This window comes from Galendromus occidentalis, unplaced genomic scaffold (genome assembly GCF_000255335.2).
Source record: "Galendromus occidentalis unplaced genomic scaffold, Mocc_1.1 scf7180000077427, whole genome shotgun sequence".
NCBI lineage: Eukaryota > Metazoa > Arthropoda > Arachnida > Mesostigmata > Phytoseiidae > Galendromus > Galendromus occidentalis.
In genome coordinates this window covers 14685-35500 of record NW_003805415.1, presented here as the reverse complement: position 1 = coordinate 35500, position 20816 = coordinate 14685, and the positions used below count along the sequence as shown (strand labels likewise).

General features: G+C 51.7%; 2 protein-coding genes across 2 annotated transcripts; one reads left to right on the top strand and one right to left on the bottom strand.

Moving 5' to 3' along the window:
- Window positions 1–6097: 6097 nt before the first annotated feature.
- LOC100902497 (proton channel OtopLc) lies at window positions 6098–12784 on the top strand. The gene is made up of 11 exons (XM_029111253.1): window positions 6098–6252; window positions 8595–8712; window positions 8860–8978; window positions 9246–9474; window positions 9938–10124; window positions 10346–10503; window positions 10902–11194; window positions 11352–11455; window positions 11600–11670; window positions 11799–12043; window positions 12629–12784. The coding sequence occupies exons 1-11, from the start codon at window positions 6098–6100 to the stop codon at window positions 12690–12692; spliced, it is 1743 nt and encodes a 580-aa protein (XP_028967086.1). The 3' UTR covers window positions 12693–12784.
- A 3748-nt stretch (window positions 12785–16532) lies between these two features.
- Window positions 16533–18869, bottom strand: Np (serine protease notopleural). Its single transcript, XM_029111238.1, has 2 exons — window positions 17814–18869; window positions 16533–17771 (listed from the first exon to the last, which is right to left on the bottom strand). The coding sequence occupies exons 1-2, from the start codon at window positions 18867–18869 to the stop codon at window positions 16533–16535; spliced, it is 2295 nt and encodes a 764-aa protein (XP_028967071.1).
- Window positions 18870–20816: the final 1947 nt, after the last annotated feature.

Genomic DNA, 20816 nt, shown 5'->3' with positions numbered 1-20816 from the left:
GGAAAGCATGGGCGGGAGAGGGGAGAGGGAAGCTTCAATAAAGAAAGCCGCCACTCGCCAAAGCCACTTTGGCAAGCGGGGTGTGTTAGTGAACCCCGTTGCCGAGATCACCGTGTAGCGCTCGGACGTATTCTCGTCGACGAATTGTCAATTCCAAGAGCTCACAATGCGACCTTCAAGGAAAAGTTCCGATGCTGTCTCGGAGCTTGTAGGCTGCCGTACGGAGTCAGACGGGGAACCCGACCGAGGAAAGCTGAATATGAGGTTAGTATCGAACCCTCTGGAAGCTCCTCTGAGTCGTTGTTCTGTTCATGAACCCCGACCGGGAGCCGGCCAGACTGTCTATGCAGGTAGGGAATGGAGAGACACAGCCTTCTGGAACATAACCCCCGCGAGAATGACCGATGACATATGCTTATCCTGGAGTTTGGGCGATCCCCCGACGGACGTCCCTTCTCGAAGGTCCGGTGTCCGTGACCTGCGTTCACCGTTACGTTTCCGGTTTCCAAAGCGTCGAGTTACTACCTGGATTCATCCTCGGCGCCCCCAATGCTCCAGCTCCGCGGATAGGATCATGTTTCTCCATCCTCAATGGAGCAGAATCGCGAGACTTGGGGAAGCAGCAAGCGGCTTTTCCCGTGCGATGTCATTCCTCAAGGGTTGCTCGCTTAATGAGGCGGCTCCTCCTCTACGTTAGCCAACGTCTTGCGCAAAGAATTCTTGTCTCGTCAGCAGCCATGGCCCAGCTGGGTCCGAGGAAGATACAAAAACTCAGCCCGCTCTTCCCTTTGCGAGGACACGTTGTCGTGAGGAGGGCCGATCTCGGGTCTCCAAACCCAGTCTAACACCGAGTCGGTCCCGTTCCTATTCGAAACCTTCGCGGAGTTTCCTACCCGAGTTCTCGGTACTCCGATAACTCGGGAAAGTGGTCTCCTTATGGAAAGAGGTCCCCGCCGGAAACCGCTGCTGCGAGTTCGGTTCCTTGTCCTGCCCGGGTGTTTGCTCCGGCGCCGAATTACGCCAGGTGGTGATCGCGACGAGGACAACTCTCGAGCTCTTCCTCCGCTCGCTGATACTCGTCCGCCGCTAATCGCTATACCTACATGCTATGAAGGGAGTGCCTTGCAACTCCGTTCCCATTGAACAGAAATCGTTATTGCTCTTGTCAGTATCATGATTCCTTCTGCAGATGCTTCAAGATTTCTGCAGCCTTGTTCTGCTCGATTTTCTCCGGTATCCTCCGGACTTGACTATTCTCGATCTTTGAGAAGTCTCCGCGGACACTCGACGCCAGCGTTGAACTTCGATTCTCTGACTGGAGCTCCGCACGGCTCCGATGTTTATAAGATCCGAATGGATCGAATCCGGAGAAATCCTGTTACTCAGCGAGGCGATCCGCAGCGTCGCGGCCCTGTGGTCAGGGTCGAACAGCTTCTCTCTGAGCTTTGAAGGCGCATCTTACGATGAGCCTCCGCTCATCCGAATGCCGAGACTCAAGATTCCATGGTTAGAGAGGGACATGCTTTGAGAAGTCAATGAGGGAAGAAGAGAATTGAAGGAAATTAGTCGCGGGACGAAAATCGCTGATGCCAGTGCACACCAGTCCGGGAATTCCTCTAGAAGAGCAGAGAAACCAGCTCGAATACCACGCCGATCCCCACGAGGATACGCCCCCTGACGCAGCGCAGTCTCGAGAGTGCGTCAGGATCGGTGTAATGCGCGAGGAACTTACCGGCAAGCCTACGCGAATTCCGAGGTAGCTGCGCTTCTGGTCTGGGCATCGAGCGTCGTTTCTGAAGCGTGCGAATTGACTGTAATTTTCATATTGTTGACCTCGAGCGTCGCCGTGGAAGAAGGAAACTTCCCCGGCTAGTGATTAATAACATTGATACCACAGTGACTAGGGTTCTAACTTTTTACGCATATTAAAGGCAAGGGTAAGCATATCTTTGTTATCGTGTTTCAGATGCTCCCACTTATTGGGATGGAGCCTTTGAGACGGAATACAACATTAACGGAAGCCTCCTTCACTTCTGCTTCGTTTTCCGTGAGTTCGTTGGTATTTTGGGCGAACGGACGCGTCAGAAGGAGGAAGAAGTATGGTGAGATTCGGGATAGCGATTTATCTGACGGCTCAGATTCAAAGAAAGTTGGGGGGAACTTTCTTTTCCCCCACTGGCGCTTCATCTCAACCCTACGGGGGGCCAGGCAATGATTCTTCTTACTAAGTAGCTGATGAAGTATCCCGCCCAGAACCTTACATGTGCATCTTCTTGGAGCGGGGCAAATAGACCTTCGCGAGAACTGCAGAGTGTTCACTGTTTGGAGCGCGCGTCGCAGGCTCCGAATCCCGAACGGAATTCCCGAGGAGGAATTGCAACGAATGCTCTCTGCGATGGCAAACGCTTCCCGACGGCCTCAGGGAGGCTGTCGCGCTGCTGTCGGCTCTGGAGGCGACCTTGAGGCTGAGCCCTCGTTCTGATTACAACTTTACGATATGTCAAGTGATTAACGAGCCGCGCTCGTATTCCTTGGACTTTCCTGATCTTCAAACCTGCCTTTGTTTTCGGAGGAAGGATATTCCGATGCAGCCTGGAAATATCTATCATGCCGGCCTGGAGCCGAAGCTGAGCCTACCGAGCCCGTGTCCTTGCGACGGAGAAAAGCTCCAGATTTTGTCCTACCTCTGAGCGTGTCAGTCAGAGAATGGAAGAGCTAATGAGTTCGTGCCAACTCGAGGCAATGGAGTGTGGTTGAGAGAGAGAGGGGAACCTGTGCGGAGCAGTTTCGTCGATGGTGTCTTGAAGTCCCGGGAGACGATGGAATTCTCCTTCCGGGGCGCCCCGAGGCTCGGGTCTCCAGTGGAGCAGCCTTCATGGTCAAACTAACGATTTGTTCATTCAAGGCCGATGGAGATGAGGCGTCCCTGCGTACCCAGCTGAATGAAATCGCTGTAGCCTCCGAGCCGCGAGTAGAATCGTCTGCGGAGGGGCTAGTGCAACCATCGGATTACGGATTCATATCGCTGACAGAGGCGCTCGGCCCTCACGACACGAGAAGGGCTTTCAAGAGAATCTGTTGCAAGAATAGGAAGTGAGTTGAGAGGAATTACTCAATATCGATACTGATGATGATGAAGATTCCAGAGCCAAGATAACTTAACACCTTAGGGACGTCGATCCCTAGCCCGGTGAACCAGGAACGATCTCTACAAGGTGTAGCGGGACTTCGTTTATCGCGCTCCGATAGAATAGCCCTCACTAGACCACGATTATTCCGTTCGAGGCACCACGGAAGACTAGATAGGGATGGCGATGAGGTTCGCAGTCGTGGAGAATGCGGATGCTCTTGAGCCTTTTTCAACAATAATCAAAATGACGGCGTCGGTGCAGTTCCTTGATGACGGGACCGACAGTTGAGAATGATCGCACCACTCAGCATCTGTGGTTTTGAGGTCCGTCAATCACAGACAAGCTTCCGGATAGAATTAAGATCCATCTTTTCGGTCTCTTGGGGCTCTCGACGTCTTTGGGAGTGGTCTCCTGTCGTTTTCGTTGAAATTGGCGCTCTGAGGTTTACGAGGGTTCGATTCTCGAAGTCGACGCCTTGAGGGACACAACGAAAAATTATATCCGCGACGCGAATTCTCATCCTTTGCGGAACCGAGAAACGCGATAGAGGGGGTGTCTTCTTCGGAAACCATCGTTTGCGGGACAATAAATGCGCATTTACTTTATCTGAATGTCTCAATGAGTTCTCGCACATGAGTTACTCATCGCTTCCCGGAACCAGAATCTGTCGAACTGTTTCTCACTCTGATGCGGAGATGGGCGAGCGCCATCTGGGGGTGGGATCAGAAAGTTGTGCGTGTTTAGGTTAGACGACCGCCTAGAGAGATTCGGGAAGCGTCTCTCTCGATCGGATCGTGTTTTCTCTGCGAGAGGCCTTCGTTCAAATGCGCCTATTTCGGTCTCTCTTACTCTGCTGAGTGACTAACGTCGTGTCGTGCAAGAGGAAGTCGCTTACGACCGTACTATGGTTTACCTGAACTGGGGGTATTCCATCCCGTCGGAGGTGGACTCTCCTGAAAGCATTTTTCAAGATCCCGAACGGCCCCCATCAGCCAAGTAAGATATCGCTGCTCTCGAATCCGCTCGTTAGGTGACTCGCTTCTAGAAGTTCTGTAGTTTGAAGTTAAGCCCGACTAATCGATAAGAGATACGAATACGTGACAAAACCACCTGCTGAAAACTGTTATCGCTCCTTGACGGGCATCTCATTCGGAAGACCGCGGCAGCGGGTCCGTAATTGAACTTCGACGATGACAGATAGGTGAAGATACGGGAGCACCCCGAGCTCGCCCTAATAATGGATGATTATACATCAGCGATCCCGAGAGTCGCTCCGCGCTCGGACTCCTCCCCAAGAGGTGACGCTGACTGTTTGTACGAGCGAGAAAAAAACCGTTGGAATTCCAGTTTCGGAGTCCATTGCTAGAAACTTCCAGACACTAGGTACGGTTTCCCCTCATCGCAGCGAAAAGTTCAATTTCCTTAGTCAAGTCTGTACTCTCGGGAACTTCATTTCGCAAGCGTACGAAATGTGTGATCTCAATTTAGCTGTCGCGATGTCGCTTAGTTTGAATCGCCTCGGAAGAGGCGCCGCTGGTCGAAATGGGGTGGAACATCAAGCGGCCCCGCTACGCGATTCGAGGCGCCAATATTCCGCTACGCGACGTCCGTACGTTGATCCCCTCCTCAATGTGAATCGCGAATCGGATCGACTCAGAATTGATAAATCTCTGATGTTGGATCGACGGCGAGCAACTCCGCCGCCCCGGAATCAAGCTGGCGAATTGACTCAAAGCTCACGAATGAAACTACTCGTATCTCACCCCAGGAAGAGCTCTCTTGTCCTTGCAGTCATTTCATCTCAAACAATCGTCAACGAGACATACCGTGATCGCTCACAAATTATTTGCGCAACGAGCCTGTTAGTTCGTGAAGCTCACTGACGATTACGTGAACCCGAGTGCCGCGCGGACCATTAGGACCAAGGAGGTCACTCTCTACGACGGATCCATTGTTTTTCTCCCTACACGCCATGATACGGCTGCGATTGCTTCCTACTCTCGAGTGGGGCTCCACATATACAAGAAGGGTAATAGTGGTTCCCCCCTGTATGAATTCGGTGGGCGCCTCCTGGTCCTGATGTTGGGATGCCTTCCACGGGGGGATCGACCCAATCCCCCTGGAGCACCGGCTTCCAAAAGAGCGAATTAATTTTCATGAGCTCAGAGCGGGTTATGTTCGGAACGGATGCCGGGTGTAGTTACCGCTGTTATGGAGCTGCTTACAGCATCACTCAACTTCTCAAATGGAGCCTAATTATTGAACGAACAAAAAAACCTCCTCTCACTCATTCAAGCGAATGGGATCTTGATCATCTGCTCCTTCTCGAGAAGACGATCTGTCCGTCCCCGCACTGTCCGCGGTACACTGCTCTAGTCGCTGTTATCAAGAAAGGATTGACAGCGGTCCGGGTCCCGGCTAGACGGCAATTAAATACCACGGACGGCGTAGTCACACTCGGCTGGAAGCTCTGAATAGCTCCACCCGGCTCATTGTTGAAGGCAAAGATTCGTGCTTCGTTCCTTATCCTCCCTCTCAACTAAGACGAGCTACAAGTGTGTTTGACCGCCTGCGTGCCTTCCAGCTAGCTTCGCGGTTTCTTCTTCAACACAGTGTTGTCCAAGCGGTTCAAAACTGTGTCCGTTCGCTTATCCGCCTGTCGGTGGCTCGCAATATCCGCAAGGAGGTCTTACGTGATTTCGCAACCCTCTTGTTTCCAACCGGTGCACAGAGGACGATATTGCTGGTATTGGCCTTGCTTCTGATTTCCCCGGAGACGCGCCCGAAACGCCAGTCCCATTTGCTCGAGTCCTCGTGTCCAGCTGCTCGGTGTCGCTCGGTGTTTAGACGCGATGAACATTTCAAGGGTTCATGTTCGTTCGGAACGAGTCCTCTCTTTGAAGTGCGACGACTCTCGTGAGTGCCCCGTATGAAATGTCACTTCGCCGCTCTGAGCCACGGATACGATGAACTCTTATCACAATCCGTACCTCTACCTGTTTTTCGTCGCGCTCATCGCCACTCTCGGGATCACGCTGGTGATTCTGATCATCTGCTTGTTTTCGTCGAGCGCCCGGATCTACTCAATGTTCTATCTGCCCACCGATTTCACCGAAGACTGGTAAATACATTTTCGTCCTCCTCGACCCCTCCCATATTTATGTCATTACTTGAGCTCCCTCGCTCAGGAAATCATGGAGGTCAATCTGGGCGGTGAGTGCAATGAGACTCGCTAGCTCAATGATAATGACTTCGATTGATCGCTGAACGATCGGGTCCGGACCGATCGAATTCCCCCTCAATCGTTGTGTTATGACAATGAATGGTACTCGTCCAAGACGGGGTCCACGTTAGCACGATTCCGCGAGCCTACGGAGTTCCGCTATAATGGTCTCTCTGAAGAAGCTTCAACGAGGAGTGCTGTAGACCCTCTCTGTCTCTTCGAACACCCTAGAACCATCTCCCCCATTTTTCCGGAATTCTGCTGGCAAGCTCTCAGCCGTGACCATGGAGGAAGGGTGGAGACCCTCCAAATGACGAGCATCGACGCAAGGAGAGCAGATGGAAAACAGGTTGCCGCGTCGTTTCTCGCTTCAAAAGAACTCTGCACTCAGCCATTCCCCTGAGAGCACCGAACACATCGGTCTCACGGTGGAATCAGATTGCTCAACCCCAGGAAATGGCCAAGTATCCAAGGAATATAGCCAAGCTCGGTAGCTCGTCCAGCTGATCAACTGTGGCCGCAAAGGAGCGTCGATTTCTCATTAGTATACCAAGCAATGCAGAAGATGGAGAAGCATAAAAATCGCCTAGATATCGAGAAAAACGAGGGGAGCTGGTGGGCGGGCCCCGTGGGCGGAAACTCGACGGAAACGAAAGCTCGCAAGTGCCACCATTACGTCGCAGGCGGATCGTATGCAGTGGGTTTCCGACTTCCGCGGAGCTCAACTGGGGACTATTTCGTCGTTGACATGTCGACTTTGTCCTGCGACCAACTCCCCGGGAGAAATCAAGGCGACATTAGGCTCAAGTTCTCACGCGCGGGACTCGGATGAGCTTATGGGAATCTTTTGACGACGTTCTGGCGATGAATGTCTGCCTTGAGTAAGTGTTATTGTATTCACGCAGACCGGAGCGATGCAAGACTCTCTTAAGACGACGCTCTCGAAGAAAGAGCTCTGCTGAGAAATGGTTCCAGGGGATAACAGAAGAGCGTATCTAACTGAGTACAATATGTCCATCCTAAGGCTGAGATGGCGGGACGAAATTGGTGGAAGCAGTCCACTGCCCACCTGTACACTGAACGGTATTCAATTCTATGAGGGCTTCAGGGGAGGCAGAGTCTGGAGCTAGACGACCCTGCCGGAGGACACGAGATGCAAACCAGGAACATTGGAGATGACATCGGTCCCGGTGCGGTCTCGGAGCGGAAGAAAACTGCGTGGGGTGCGGGAATGACCTCGATCCTGAGTCAGTTCTTCGTGCTTCATCGAGAGCCGCGACCCTATCGAGCCTATCTGTGTTTCTCCGATTCATCGTCTGCAAGCGTAATAAATTCGCCCCTGATCAGGCAGCATGATATCTGTGAGCACGGGCGCATTTACGGCTTGGGAGGCTATAGCCTGCGGCGGCGGATTTCCATGGGCGGCAGATGTTCGCCTCATTTTCTTTCGCGAAGACCAAACTTCCCACCCATTCGTCAGCCCCTGTCAACACTTTGAGTCAGCCAGGAGATTATATCGAAATTGGTTGACTGATAAGCTTACAAATAACCATGCAGGACCAACAGCGAGCAAACGTCAATTTTTCAGGCGGCAATTCGGTGCCAGCCTCTAGGCGGCATTTAGGTAAATGCGTCTCCGTCTCTGAGTGAGGAACGATTCACTTGGGCAGGCCCGGCTGTAATCGTGAGCTCGCAACACGGATGATACTTCAGAGATCTTTCATAAACTCGATGTGCCTGCACGATCCAGCGCAAAGGTAGCTCCACTCATCGCTCGAATGCCAAATCGAGAAAAGGATCCGCCCGTGCCGACTGCGCTGAAGGGAAAGGAGCGGCAATGAAAAAAAGCTTACGAGCCACTATGAATGTCTAACACGCATTATGCATGGCGACAACTCATCTGTGTAGCAAATTCCGAACCTGTAGCTGACAAGCGCTTTCACGCTGCAAACGTGCGTCCAAACTAAATAATGTTATGTATGAGCGGGAATCGAATTATCGGGACGGGTCGCTTGATACAGTTTCCCACCTGGGGGCATTTACGTTATAACTTGTGTACATGCAGCGGGGATGCTCGAACGAGCAACGGGACCGAGAGTGTTGGACAAGATTATCATCCTACCCAAGTGAAGATTTGACATCAGGAGAATACATATATCATGGATGCCCGGAATGTAGTGCCCCAGCAAGGGGTGGGGAGAGTGAGAGTCTGGTACTGACGGAATGTTCCTTGTTTCCAGGACCCAACAGTTCATAATGCTGTCGTCAATCTATTGTCAGCTTCTGGTGGTAGTGTGCGTCGTTCTCCTCACGGCGGAGGTTGTCACCGGCAAACAGCCGCTTCTTTTCTTCTCCGAAGTGAGTAAATCCGCAACCTCTTGTCCTTCCCGCGATCGAACGACAAAGCTCATTTCGAACAAATCAGGAGTAGGTTTTATAGACGACGATGAAGAACTACACGAGGACTCAAGTTCTATCTCACCTGACTATAAGCGATTTTTCCAGAGCTTTTTCTTGTACCTGTATTCGGCCAGCTTGCTCTTCTTAGTCTACGTGTATTTCTACCTCCTGCGACATGGGAGCGGGGAGGCTAAGCAAACGGAAAAGAGATCGACCGGGGTGAAGCGGTCGTTCTTCGGCTTGCGGAAAGTAGTTCCAACCTCGAAACCAGAATCTCCTCTCGACCAGACGGATAAGTCGGATCAATCATTCACGATGAATGCTGGTGAGCTTGCGATATTTTCCCTACGAGATTTATCCTCTTTATACTGGGGGGATCGTTCGTCGCCCATTCAGTTTATGAGCCCTCCATGTTCGACCGCGAAGCCTTATCAAACTCTCCGCCAGTATCCAACATTCTTTTCGACAATTTATTATCCAGGACTATCTAGGGTCAAACAAAGAATCAGTGAGAACGATAAGAGCCACGGGAGCCTCTTCTTGCGCGTCGGTGCTATCGCTTTCGGACTCGGAACAATGATCTACAGCGGACTGGAGTTCGGTCTTTACTTCGAGATACCGACCACAAGTAAATGCTACTCGAATCTGTTGGCGATTAACCCGATTCTGCAAATGATTTTCACCTTTGCCCAGATGTACTTCATTTTCATGAACGCCAGGGTGAGTTTGTGTCGAACAGAAGTCTCCACGTAACGATTTGAGCTCCTTTCGGAACACCGCAGCGTTTCGTGTTTCGTGCCCTAGGGAGCTTATCAGCGAATGCCCCGAGGCCGACTGAGCGCCTTCAAAGGGACTAGGCAGTTCCAAAATGTTGCTATGATTCGCGAATACCTTCCGGCCTCGGGACGAGATGGATCCCGAACACAGAATTGTTCTCGTTGCCCGGCATCCCTCTTCCGTAGTCCCCGCGTATTGTGCGACCGGCCAAATTCTCGTATGAAAATAAAACTAATCCCGAAGATAGTGATCAGTCAGATGAATGGGAGTTCGATAATCCAAATATGAAGTGCGCCATCATCGTACATCCATACTACGAATGCACCGAGGGAACCTTTTGTTTCGTTGGAGCGCGCAACGGAGAGCGCCGCTCTGGAATCCTTATGAGACCTGTTTCCCATTTCAGCTGAACATACAAAAGTTCAAGGTTGTAGCTCGTTTCGGATTAATGCACATCGTCGCAACGAACATCTGCGTATGGGCTCGAACCCTCGGGAAGGAAACTCTGCAAGAGGTACTCTCGAATCAGACACCAGAAGCTCGGAACCGATCCACAACCATCGAGGACGCGGTGCTCACGTTTCGCGCCAGAGGTGAGTTATATAAAGTGCAGTAGAGCCTCGGATGTCAATCCTGAATCACCCTTTTGGACGATGCGAAAGGTCGGGAATGAAATGTGATTCCGTTACCATCGGAAATAATGTTACGCAACCAAGGGTCACCGGACTTTCGACAAAGGCTGATTCAGAGGTCGAGGAGCGTGCCCTCCGATCGCGTGACTGAGTTTGAAGTCATTTTCCGTCTCCCCCCCCAGCCAACTCTACAGAAATATGTGAACGGGTCGATATCATGGGATCCATCGTGGTCGACGCTTCTCCATACCTTTATCCCTTCATCATAGAATACTCCCTGATCTCTGCAGCAGTCCTCTATGTCATGTGGCGCAACATTGGCAAAGATCCCGTTTTCCACGTAAGTTCCGTTCATGCTCCCCTGCTTCATTGAATACAAAGTTCAGTGATTGAGTCATTGAGTTATTGAGTCTTCGAGAACAAATATTGGGTCGTCCTACGATAGCTTGAGGATCTCCCTTACGGAGGCTTGAAAGAGGCGAATGGCCACTAGGTCGGAGGGAGATCATTAAGTTCTCTAGATACTTATCCCGCTCTCTCAATCTGAATTCGCGAATTATGCGACACCTGTCAAGATTTTGAGGAGGAGAAACTAATCCAATCTGAATTTACAGGATCGCAGGGATCAGCTCATTGTGAGTGCTTTATCCGGCCATTGAAGTAATTGAGCACCGGGACCTGGGCCGCAAAAATCGTATCCGTTTTTTTATCCCAAAATTTCCTCGATTTCAGTTGCAGTCCCCGCAGCCCACCGACGATCAAGTTTCGCGAACTTCATCTTCTACGCAAAACTATACCAGAGGAATCAGCGTCTCGCACGCCTCTCATACACTCACCTGCGCCGGATCTTCTAAAGGGCTTTTCCTGGGTCTCTTCGTGTTGGTCTGTTCGACCATCTGTTTGATTGTGTTCTTCGTACTGGTGCAGCATAACCGGCACAAGATCGTAGCGATTTATATGTCGGAGTCGTCACACTGTGGAATTCAGATTCTCACAATCCTTGCGATTCTCATCGGATTCTTCAGGGTCAGGTAACCCCTAGAATAATTCCGTACTTAAGGCATGAGAAATCCCAAGTCAGATCCGAGCGGGACCCGACCGGGAGTTCGGAACCTGAATCCAGTGACTTCTAGCGTCGCGTCGGAATCCTTGAGGCCTCAAATAATTTCCATCTCATCTTCCATGCAGAAAACTCAAGTTCCATCCGAGCCGCAATGAGCATCTGAGATCGATCCTCCTCAGCGTTTCGTCCTTCGGATTATACGTTTACTCGGTTTTCGGGATCGTTGCCGGTGAGTTCGAATTACCGAGCCCTTATTTTCTCCCGTCGTCCAATCCCACCTCGAGATATCAGAAATTTAAAAAGCTCGGGCTTTGTTCTCGAAATATGTATCTGTCGGAACTATGATTAATTGGATCAAACGAACCGATTCCAGGTGCACTACTACCAAAAAGTCATGCTCCCAACCTCTTGCTGCTTCTGACATCGATACTCACGATCGTACAGGTACGACTGACTCAGACACTGAGTACTGGAGAGGAGATAGTTCATATTGGCCTCGCGAGTCGGAAAGGAACAAGGGATTCTCAGGATAGGATTCGCTATCGATCATAACAGTTGGCTCTCAAATTCAGGTGACGCTGCAATCACTTTTCATCGCTGACATAACCTGTCGGACGACTTACCTCCCCGAACACGATCGAACCAAACCGGGACGACAAGCTGTCGCTTTCTTGCTGATCGCCAACATGACCCTTTGGATTGTGTACACTTTCGAAATGCAGAAAGTAGAGGCCAGTCCGGTGCAGCTTGGTTTCTATGGGTTCCTCGCTTGGACGTTCATCATTCGCTCGTGTCTTCCCCTCAGCATCTTCTACCGGTAAGACGCACGGCTCGGGATGCGAGAGAGGCTCCTTAGGAAACAATTTCTGCGGGAGATCTGAGATGATTCCTTTTTCATCGGACGAAATTTTCAAGAACCTTTCAAAGGAATCCGTAGCGGGACCATGTGCGGGGCTCGAGCTAGAGCTGAACCTCGCTCAGGCTGTTCCTATTCGCCGCAAGCCTCCCTCTTTATTGACCGCCCCAATGCTGGAGGTCCAAGGCGGGCCCTGTTATGCTACGGCATTCGCTCGAGGAGAGTTCAGGCTTTAGCGCCGTAGAACGGAATGCCCAACTCTTCGCCGGCGACTCCCCACTACATAGGAGGTCGATATGAAGGGTGCAGATGTCGATACGGAGAGCAAATAGCTCCAATTTTCGCGGGTCAAACGCTATGCCGGGATTATTCTTATAGTTAGTCATTAGTAGTCATCCCGCACGGGACGCGTTCTGAGCTACGAGACCTAGATGCAAAAATGGAAAAATGATGATAGTGGATGAAGCAATCTTGTACAAGATATGCCCGCATTCTATACGAATGAATCTCGATCTCGATTCGACTCAAATGAAGCTTCCATTCCAGATTCCACTCATCAGTCACCCTAGCGGAGGTTTGGAAAAACTCATACCGAGATGTTATCCACTAAACCCAGTGTCGAAGTTCTTCCTGATCGACCAAAGTTTCACTTCTGTACGGAAATCGACAATCAAAACCGATCAGCCCTGCGAAGAGCAGATTGCGATGGGTCAGTCTCTCGAAGTATCTACCCGTCGTAGGATGCTCACGAGAGCAAGTCGTCTATCTATGATAATACATTAAAGCGACAGGAATCGAGTCGCGCACGATATTATTACGCGAAAATGTTTCCGCCAACGCATAGAGAGACCGATAATGTGTTATAGAAATGCGCGACAGTCCCGTCTGCGGAAATATTTGCGAATACTCTTTGTCCCGATGAACGAATTTCACCGAGATCTGGCTCCCTGTAGGATGAGTTCGCATCCTATGATTCCTGAGACAGTTGCCGTTCGCGATAATCGATGTGACGCGACATGGAGTGCGCTACACCTACATTGAATCTCACTACTCCGCTCGGGCTGCACGCGGCAACAGTTGTTCGGGGTCTCTCTGATCATTGACTTCACGACCGCGTCTTCTTTCTGCGGCCGGGCAGATCCCATGGGCCCATTCGATGCGTATTGAAGATTGAGGATGCTTTCTTTCCGCTGTATTATTCTGCTCCTCGATATATTTACCCCACAATCCATTCATCCATCGAACGAAACATCAATCCAAGTCTCACAGACTCGCTTGTTGTGAGCCGACGCCGACTCAATTGTACACTTGAGAGTTTCAGCGCCTGCGTTTGTACCGAACAGAATTTATCGCTCGAAAATTGAAAATCTGTAAAATACGTACATACTTTATACTCATATACCTAGCATCAACCAATATCTGAAGATGGCGTATACGATTGAAAGCTCTGTATGGAATGTGAAATAAAAAGAGGGATTCCCAGTTTGGAGGCTTTGAAGCATACTCTTGATGCTAGGTGCCTCTGCGGGGAGAGGAGGAGCCGGCTCCCAAGGCAAGATCGGTTCCCCACGAGGAGTCCTGAGTTCCCCTCATGGCTGAGGGTAGATGGCATATCTTCGCTGAGGCATGCATTTCGACCTGACGATGTGGGATCAGGTCGCAAGCAGGAGACCAAGAATAACTATGACGATGATTCGGATCCGCAGCGATCGGAGGAGGAATCAAAGCTCCGCATGCCTATGACTACGACCTCAGCTCCTTTTCACGGAAGCCGCGCGATGACAATTCGAAGAATGACTGCCAGCGAGGCGACGAGCGTTCCAAGAAGAGCAACTCTTGCCTGTCAGGTCTGTGTGGCATCGGTGCATACAACGAGGTACAATCTCAATGAATCAACCTTTGGGAATTGTGTTTCGGTATTTCTGAGCGGCTCCACACGGGCGAGAACGTAAGAGCTCCCGGTGAGAACAAGGTGAGCGGCAGAATCAGGTGATCTAGGGTTTCGAGCTCTTCGAGACTGACCGAAAATTCAAATGGGGAGTCGGGGAGGAGGAACGCTTGTGCTATTCTTCCGAATCGTGCACCTTTTCGCCTCCTGAGATGATGCGAAAGACGCGAAAAACTCCGAAAGCTGTTTCCGCGCAAATCCCGCAGGCTCTGCCCGGGAAGAAATCTGCCCGCGTTCGTCGCGATAACATTGTGGAGCATAACCAGATTCGATTGTAATCCCAACTGCAATCCAGTACATTACAAAAGGTCAAGTGTGGTTTTATGTAATGGGGATGGTTCCGCCGGCGGCAGCAATTTGCTCGATGCCGCATCGAAGGCGTCGATTCTGCGATCCTCGGTGGAACATCAGTCACTCTTCGAGTCAATACTGCAAAAACAACCACCAGCCCTCGGACCTGAGGTGTTCTTAGCGAAGACTCGGAAACCATGAAACGGAACGGTCTCCAGGGAGCCCAGTGAGGGAGTCTTTCCAGATTGACTTCTCATGAGCACGCTGCCGCGATCGGGCCTACTACGCCGCAATCAGCTGATACCGCGTTGCACGGTGCAACCATCCTCGCTGAATTTTCCGCGGATTGTTCTGTTCGCGAGGCATGGTTGCCTACGCAAGTAAGTCTCACCACTTTGACCCGGGGTAATTATTCTACCCTGATGGTGGGACATCCCTCAAGGAATCGAGAACGGAGGACTCTGATAGTGACCGGGGCGGAAGTCTGCTCCGCGGCCATCCCCTCTCAGAGTACCTGATTGTAAAAATCGAGAGGGAGTTGAGCTGAGGCATAGCCCTGGAGCCTCGTCATCCCGGCGGCGCGCGCTTCATTCTCATCGTGGGAGCTGTCCAGAGGAATTTTCTAACATCACGAGCTGAGAATAGCGTTCGTTGGGGTTCTCCATAGTGGGACACAACCCAAATGAGCAATACCTTCTTGTCCCTCTTGCTTTCTGCTCCACAAACTCTCGATGCCAACGGACTTCTGAAGAACAAAACGAGTCAGCCTGACTCGCGAGTCGACTCGCGAGTCAGGCAGTCAGTCAGTCAGCCAGCCAACCCCCGTTACTACGAGCTGAGCGCTGGCCGAAACTTTTACTTGTAAGGCTGAGTGACCGCGACTCTTTTTCTTCGCGAAAGATGTGACTCACACGCGATGTTGCGATTCGTTCTCATTGACTGGGAAGAGATGGCTCACATTCCGCGTGGGGCCGGGCCCTGCCATTAAGATTTCCCGACAGAAGCGAAACCGAGTTCTGCTCGTCTTTCGAACTGACCTTGATATCTCGCAAGTAGGAACGGAACGGAGAGTTGCGCCAACGCTCCAGAAATTCAGTTTTGCCTCCTCAATATGAACGATCCAATAGAATTTCCGAGAAACGGCAAGATATCTCGGCTCTAACTCGAATACGGCATGCTCCGCATATACGCATTTAGCATCTGCATTCTGGAGCCGAGCGGTACACTTTCCCTGAGTCCGATCGCCGAACTCCCGATTCCTCTCCGAGAAGCGATCTGACGAGGACGATCCGGTGTCACTCCAAACCGTTCGAGTGCAGCCTCTTCGCGGAAACAGAGGCTCATCTCCCCATACCACAGACCCGGGGAAAATGCTCGAGAATTAGCCACTGGACAAATCTGGTCAGCCAGAAACCAACGGACGCACAGCAACTTCCCGACATATCAGGTTCGGACCCTCTAGGGCGTATAGACCCAAGATTAAGCGCACCATCGTGGTTCGGAGACGGAGAAGAAGCGTTGAACTAACGCGACTCCCTTCGTCGGATGAATATTCATTGTTCAGCTGCACAAAACGAGTTTTGGAAGCGAGTCACATAAGTCAGCGTGTCCCAGAAGAAGACCCCGGTTCACCTGCGTGGGAGCTTACCGATTCGTGTTTTGCCACCCAAAACGTATGAACATTTCCAGTGGGAAGGGCTCAGCGGACGAAAGCTGAATCATGTTCGAGAATCACGAACAGAGACCCAAGACAGACCTTAAGAGCATCGGTGATTCCCTTTGCGATATCTCGCGCCATGAGCCACAAAAAGCTCGATCGCCAGTGAAGAATCTTGTTGCCCAGGAACGCTTCGGATTCCGGTTCCGAAATACTGACACCGAAAGCAATGAATTCATCCTGTCGACTTCCTTGTTTACCTCCTGTTTATTTATGTACAATCAATAAATATCATTGGAATCATGAATATATTCGATCTAGATCTAGATGAATAGCTGTTCTGTTCATGGATGACTGGATGGAGAGATGCGGGGATGATGAACCTTTCCAATTGGATGAGAGAGCGTAGGAGGGCTCGATGAGAATATTGAAGCGAAAGCCCCTCGCCCTACGCTTAGGGGTAATCTCCCCTGCCAGAATCGCACCACTGTTCCTCTATTCGTCCGGAAAAGTGACGTCGCTTGACTTTGTACATGTGCAGTCGTCTCACTCTATTAAAACACAATTATCTGCTTAATCCAATCGGCGAATTTGGTGATTCTCGTATAGACTCCGGGCTGATTCGGCATCGCGCACCCGATACCCCACGAGATAATTCCGATCAAATTCCATTGTCCGCTCTCTTCATCCTTCAACACCAGAGGACCGCCGGAGTCTCCTTCACAGGAGTCCTTGCCACCGGACGGCATTCCTGCGCAGATGAAGATCTGAGGTATGTCTTCAACGAAGCCGGCTTTGCGGTACAATCTCTCGCATTCCTGATTGGTGATGATTGGAATTTGCACTTTCTGGAGAACCGATGGCAGCGGTCCGTCTTCATATAGACGACCCCAGCCGGTGACGACAGCGGTTTCTCCGACGTAGCTATGATTACCCTCGGCTATACAAATCGGAATTATATTATCCGCGAACGTTACCGGCTCGTAGAATCTCATCAGAGCCAAATCGTATTCAAATGTGTGCGCATCGAATCTTGGATGAGTGGCCACTATTTGGACTCGTCGCTCAATGTGTCCCAGAGGTTCCTTATCGTGTCCACTGAGATCGTATTCACCCAGTCTGAGCAGAATATCGTTGGGGGAAACGTTGTGAACGCAATGAGCTGCCGACACGGCCCAGTACTCGTTCAAGAGGGCGGCCCCACACTTGTGAACGAAAGAGTTCTTCTTGAATTGACGGAGAGATATCATCCACGGCCATTTTCCGAAACGAGTGAGCTCGCCACCAACAATGCGCCCCGAGGCAAAACTCTTGGGCATCCCACAAATTGCTTTGATTGGATCGTATTCGGTCGTAGTCTCTATCGCTTGAGTAGTGGTGGTGGTCGACGTTGTCGTCGTCGTCGTCGACGATGTAGACGTCGATTCCGTGACCGGGTCGCTCGCTGCGGTGGCCGGTACTGACGGAACAGCTTTCGTGGGGGTCACGGTTTCTTCCGTCGGATCAGTCGACGCGGACGATGGACTCTCAGAGCTCACTTGAGGAATTTCGCTACTCGCGGGCTGCGGCGTTAACGTACTTTCAACGATCGGTCCCGCTTCCGTGGGAACGGGAGCATTGTCAGCGCTCCCCGATACGCTCTCCGATGGAGCTTGGGGTTCTGCTGTCGTCGTTGTTATTGGCGTCGTTGTTGTGGTGGTGGAAGTCGTCGTCGGGAGGTCAGCTTCTGGGCTAGCCGTCTCTGGCTCCTTGACGGCGGGGGTTGCCGCGGTAGCGGGCTCGGAACTCATTTCCTGCTGCTCACTCGGTGGGGTCGCCGACGCTTCCAGCTCGACGGGCTCTTCTGTTGTGGTGGTTGTGACTTTCTCTTTCGGGGGGAACCTGATAGGGTATCGGGTAGAGAAAAATCGTGTGGTCGTGGGAATCGATTCTGTTGTCAAGTCGATCGAGTTCTGCTCCTGAATCGGACCGGGCGCTCCTTCAGGAGACTGAGTTTGCTCTGGGGTGTCCTCGGCATCAGCCGCGGCAGCGGCCGTCGTTGTGGTCACATCTGCTGAGGAAAAAGTCGTCGATGTCTCGGCAGCCGCTGTTGTAGTCAATGGGGGCGCGGTGGTCGTTTCTTCCGAGGTCCGGATCGTCGTTTCTGCGATCGCTGGTCGTTGAGTCGTCCCGACAGAATCTGGGTTGGTTGCCACCGGACTCGAGTCCTCCAGAGCTTCAGGAGTTGTTGTGGGACGACCGTTCTTGTCCGCCTCGTCGGCGACTATCCACGTCGGGTTGCCTGTCGGCACCTCGGTGATGGCCATCGTGGTCACCTCTTCAGTGGGTCGAGGACGCGGGGTGGGGGGAACAGTGGTGCCCTTCAGCGGGAACTGGCCGGGCTTCTTGTGGTGGTTGTTCACAACTATCGGTCTCCGTTGTGTTGTGGGAGGAACTATGGGATAGAGCGTCGGAATGGCAGGTGGTATCGTGGGTTTCGGCGTTGGGTCCCTTGGAAACTGCACCTCGACGACGGGTGGTCTAGATGTGGCTACGTCTTCTCCATATTGAACTTCGATCGCGTCCGGTGTCGTCGTTGTGACAGGTCGGCGAGTCGTTGCATCGAGATGATTGGACGGCGGATTATGGTAGCCGGGTGGACTCCGGTTGGGAGCTTGAACGCCTTCGGGAAGCTTGCAGCAGCTCCCGTAGTAGAATCGATCGCGGCAGAAAGTGATGTGAGTTCCATTCAAATTCAGGCAGTCCCAAGCAAACATGCAGACACCCTCTTCGCCGGTACGCTCGTGCGCACAAGGATTCGGCTGGATGACGCGGCTGGCTCCGAATTTCACGTGATCCAGAGCTTGTGAAAAACTCACGAGGCCGAGAGCCACGACGAATGATACACGCATTGTTGCCGGTGGTGTAAGAGCGGTTTCGACGCTTTCTCGCCTCACAAATAGTTTACGGATTTGTGACTAGCAACTCCAAAGCATTTTCCTGGAACGAAAAAGAACGAATCGATAAGCCTTCTGCTGGAGTCGCGCAGCCCGAAAGTTGCCGGAGGGCGAGAGCCGGGCTCACGTAATTCACGCGGTTCTAGGAATCGATAGTGTCTTGTCCGTGACTTCGTCCGGTAGCGTCTTCTGTCTCGTATTCGATGGTGTGAATCAAGTGGGTCATCATATATATGGACTAGTTTGCTCTTGTGACGCATTTGAAATCGACCGTCTTTGGATGTATTTTCGGAAACATCCAAGCGCGAAGTGCGCCGTTAATTCTGAAGTCACCGACTCCGAGGCGAATTCACGCTTTACGGCCGCGACAAATTCGGGGAAAATGACCCCGCATCCTCGCGAAGCTGCTCCTGACTTTATGACGCTCGAAGAAATATTGGTTTCGACAGCTGCCGTAACGAAACTGCAAGTCGGGCTCCGCGTGCCGAGTTAGAATGAGTAAAAGTGTCGAAGTGACCCACTTCGGACGAGCGGCGAAATGATTCTGTAGAGCCAGAAAGCTGTAACCTGACAGAATGAGTCATTGCTAACGGTGAAAGTAACGGTGTTCTTCAAGCGCTCAGCTGATGGACCACAGAAAACGAGGGAAAACTCAATGGACCACCGCGCGGGTCGCCTCACGCCGCGCTCCTGTTGAACCCTACCTCTACGTGATGAGATTTCGATGATGCGTTGCTGTCGATTGTAGCTTCACGTATCCTCCGAGCAGCACAAGTTTCGCAGAAAGTCGAAGGGATCCAGAGGGGAGCGAGGTACTTTTTGGAGATCGTCGGCGGTGCCGTGAACGAAGCTCCCTCGTGTTTTCCGCGAAGTGTTGCTGGAGACCGACTTCACACACTAGAGCCGTGACGTTCGCGACGAGGAGTTGGAAAATTTTTTCGAAGAGACAACCGAAGCAGTCGGACGTCGCCGCTCTAATAGCGAAGTCCACGCCGGGCGCTGCGAAGAGATACCAAGACTCCCCTCTTCCCGAAAGGGGGTCACTATGCCAGCAGCGGCAGCAGCAGAAGCTACTACTACTACAACAACTACAGATTCTCTTTCCCGATTCGCAGTTGAAGGGGAGAACAGCGGAGTGGAAGTCACGCGGGGAACACAGGATTCCAAAAGCCACCACCGACGCTTACCGAATGCACTGACGGATGCCGGCCGAAGAAAGCGAAACGATTTCTGCTTCGCTTCTCATTCGCTGACACACTGAGGGACAAGAGGACAGACAAACCGAGGGCAGTATCAGCAGAAAATGCTGGAACTACGCATCCCAATTACGGCACGACGATCAGAAGAACTCGAAAATTACTTTTTCGGTTGAAAAAGCTCAGAAGCTCATCTGAGAGAGCCTCGCGAGAGCTTCGGGGAACGCTCTTCGGGAGAGGGACAGCTCATCGAAGTGAGGAAGCTTGACGCTTGTGCCCCCATCAACCCCATGCAGAGGGATTACGAAGAGCTTCGAGCGGGTGAACTAAACGAAATAAATCGATACATAGAGCGGCAGAAGATCGGCTTCGTTGCTTAAAACTTTCTCCTCGACATCTTACAGTGTAGCGCAAGCCTCATTCCGCTTCACGCGAAAGATAGAGAACCGCCCTGGAAATTCCCGTCAGATTCTCATCGATCCTGAATGCGATCTTTGCGCTTGACATTGGTCGACTTGTTCCACCAGGGGTCAAATATTTGATCTCCGCAGACGACATCAAATTTTATTGTCCTGTACCGAATCCCAACGCCTGTCGAATACTGCAAGCTGCAATCGATAACTCCTCGTAGGGGTGCCGGGTCGTTTCTTTGCAGCTTTCGCCCGAGGAAACTGTCGTTCCGACGCACGGCCGGAGCCATTACGAA

Bases quoted from the DNA above. Each gene is read 5' to 3' on its own strand.
- Np (XM_029111238.1), bottom strand. From the start codon at position 18,869: ATGCGTGTATCATTCGTCGTGGCTCTCGGCCTCGTGAGTTTTTCACAA. The intron at 17,772-17,813 runs GTCGAGCTGGAA...AGTGAGCAGCAG, and splicing joins CCACCACAACAGAAGAGCCC to GAAATGAGTTCCGAGCCCGC.
- LOC100902497 (XM_029111253.1), top strand. From the start codon at position 6,098: ATGAACTCTTATCACAATCCGTACCTCTACCTGTTTTTCGTCGCGCTC. The intron at 8,979-9,245 runs GCGGTCGTTCTT...AGGACTATCTAG, and splicing joins AAGAGATCGACCGGGGTGAA to GGTCAAACAAAGAATCAGTG. The intron at 12,044-12,628 runs GTAAGACGCACG...CTTCCATTCCAG, and splicing joins CCCCTCAGCATCTTCTACCG to ATTCCACTCATCAGTCACCC.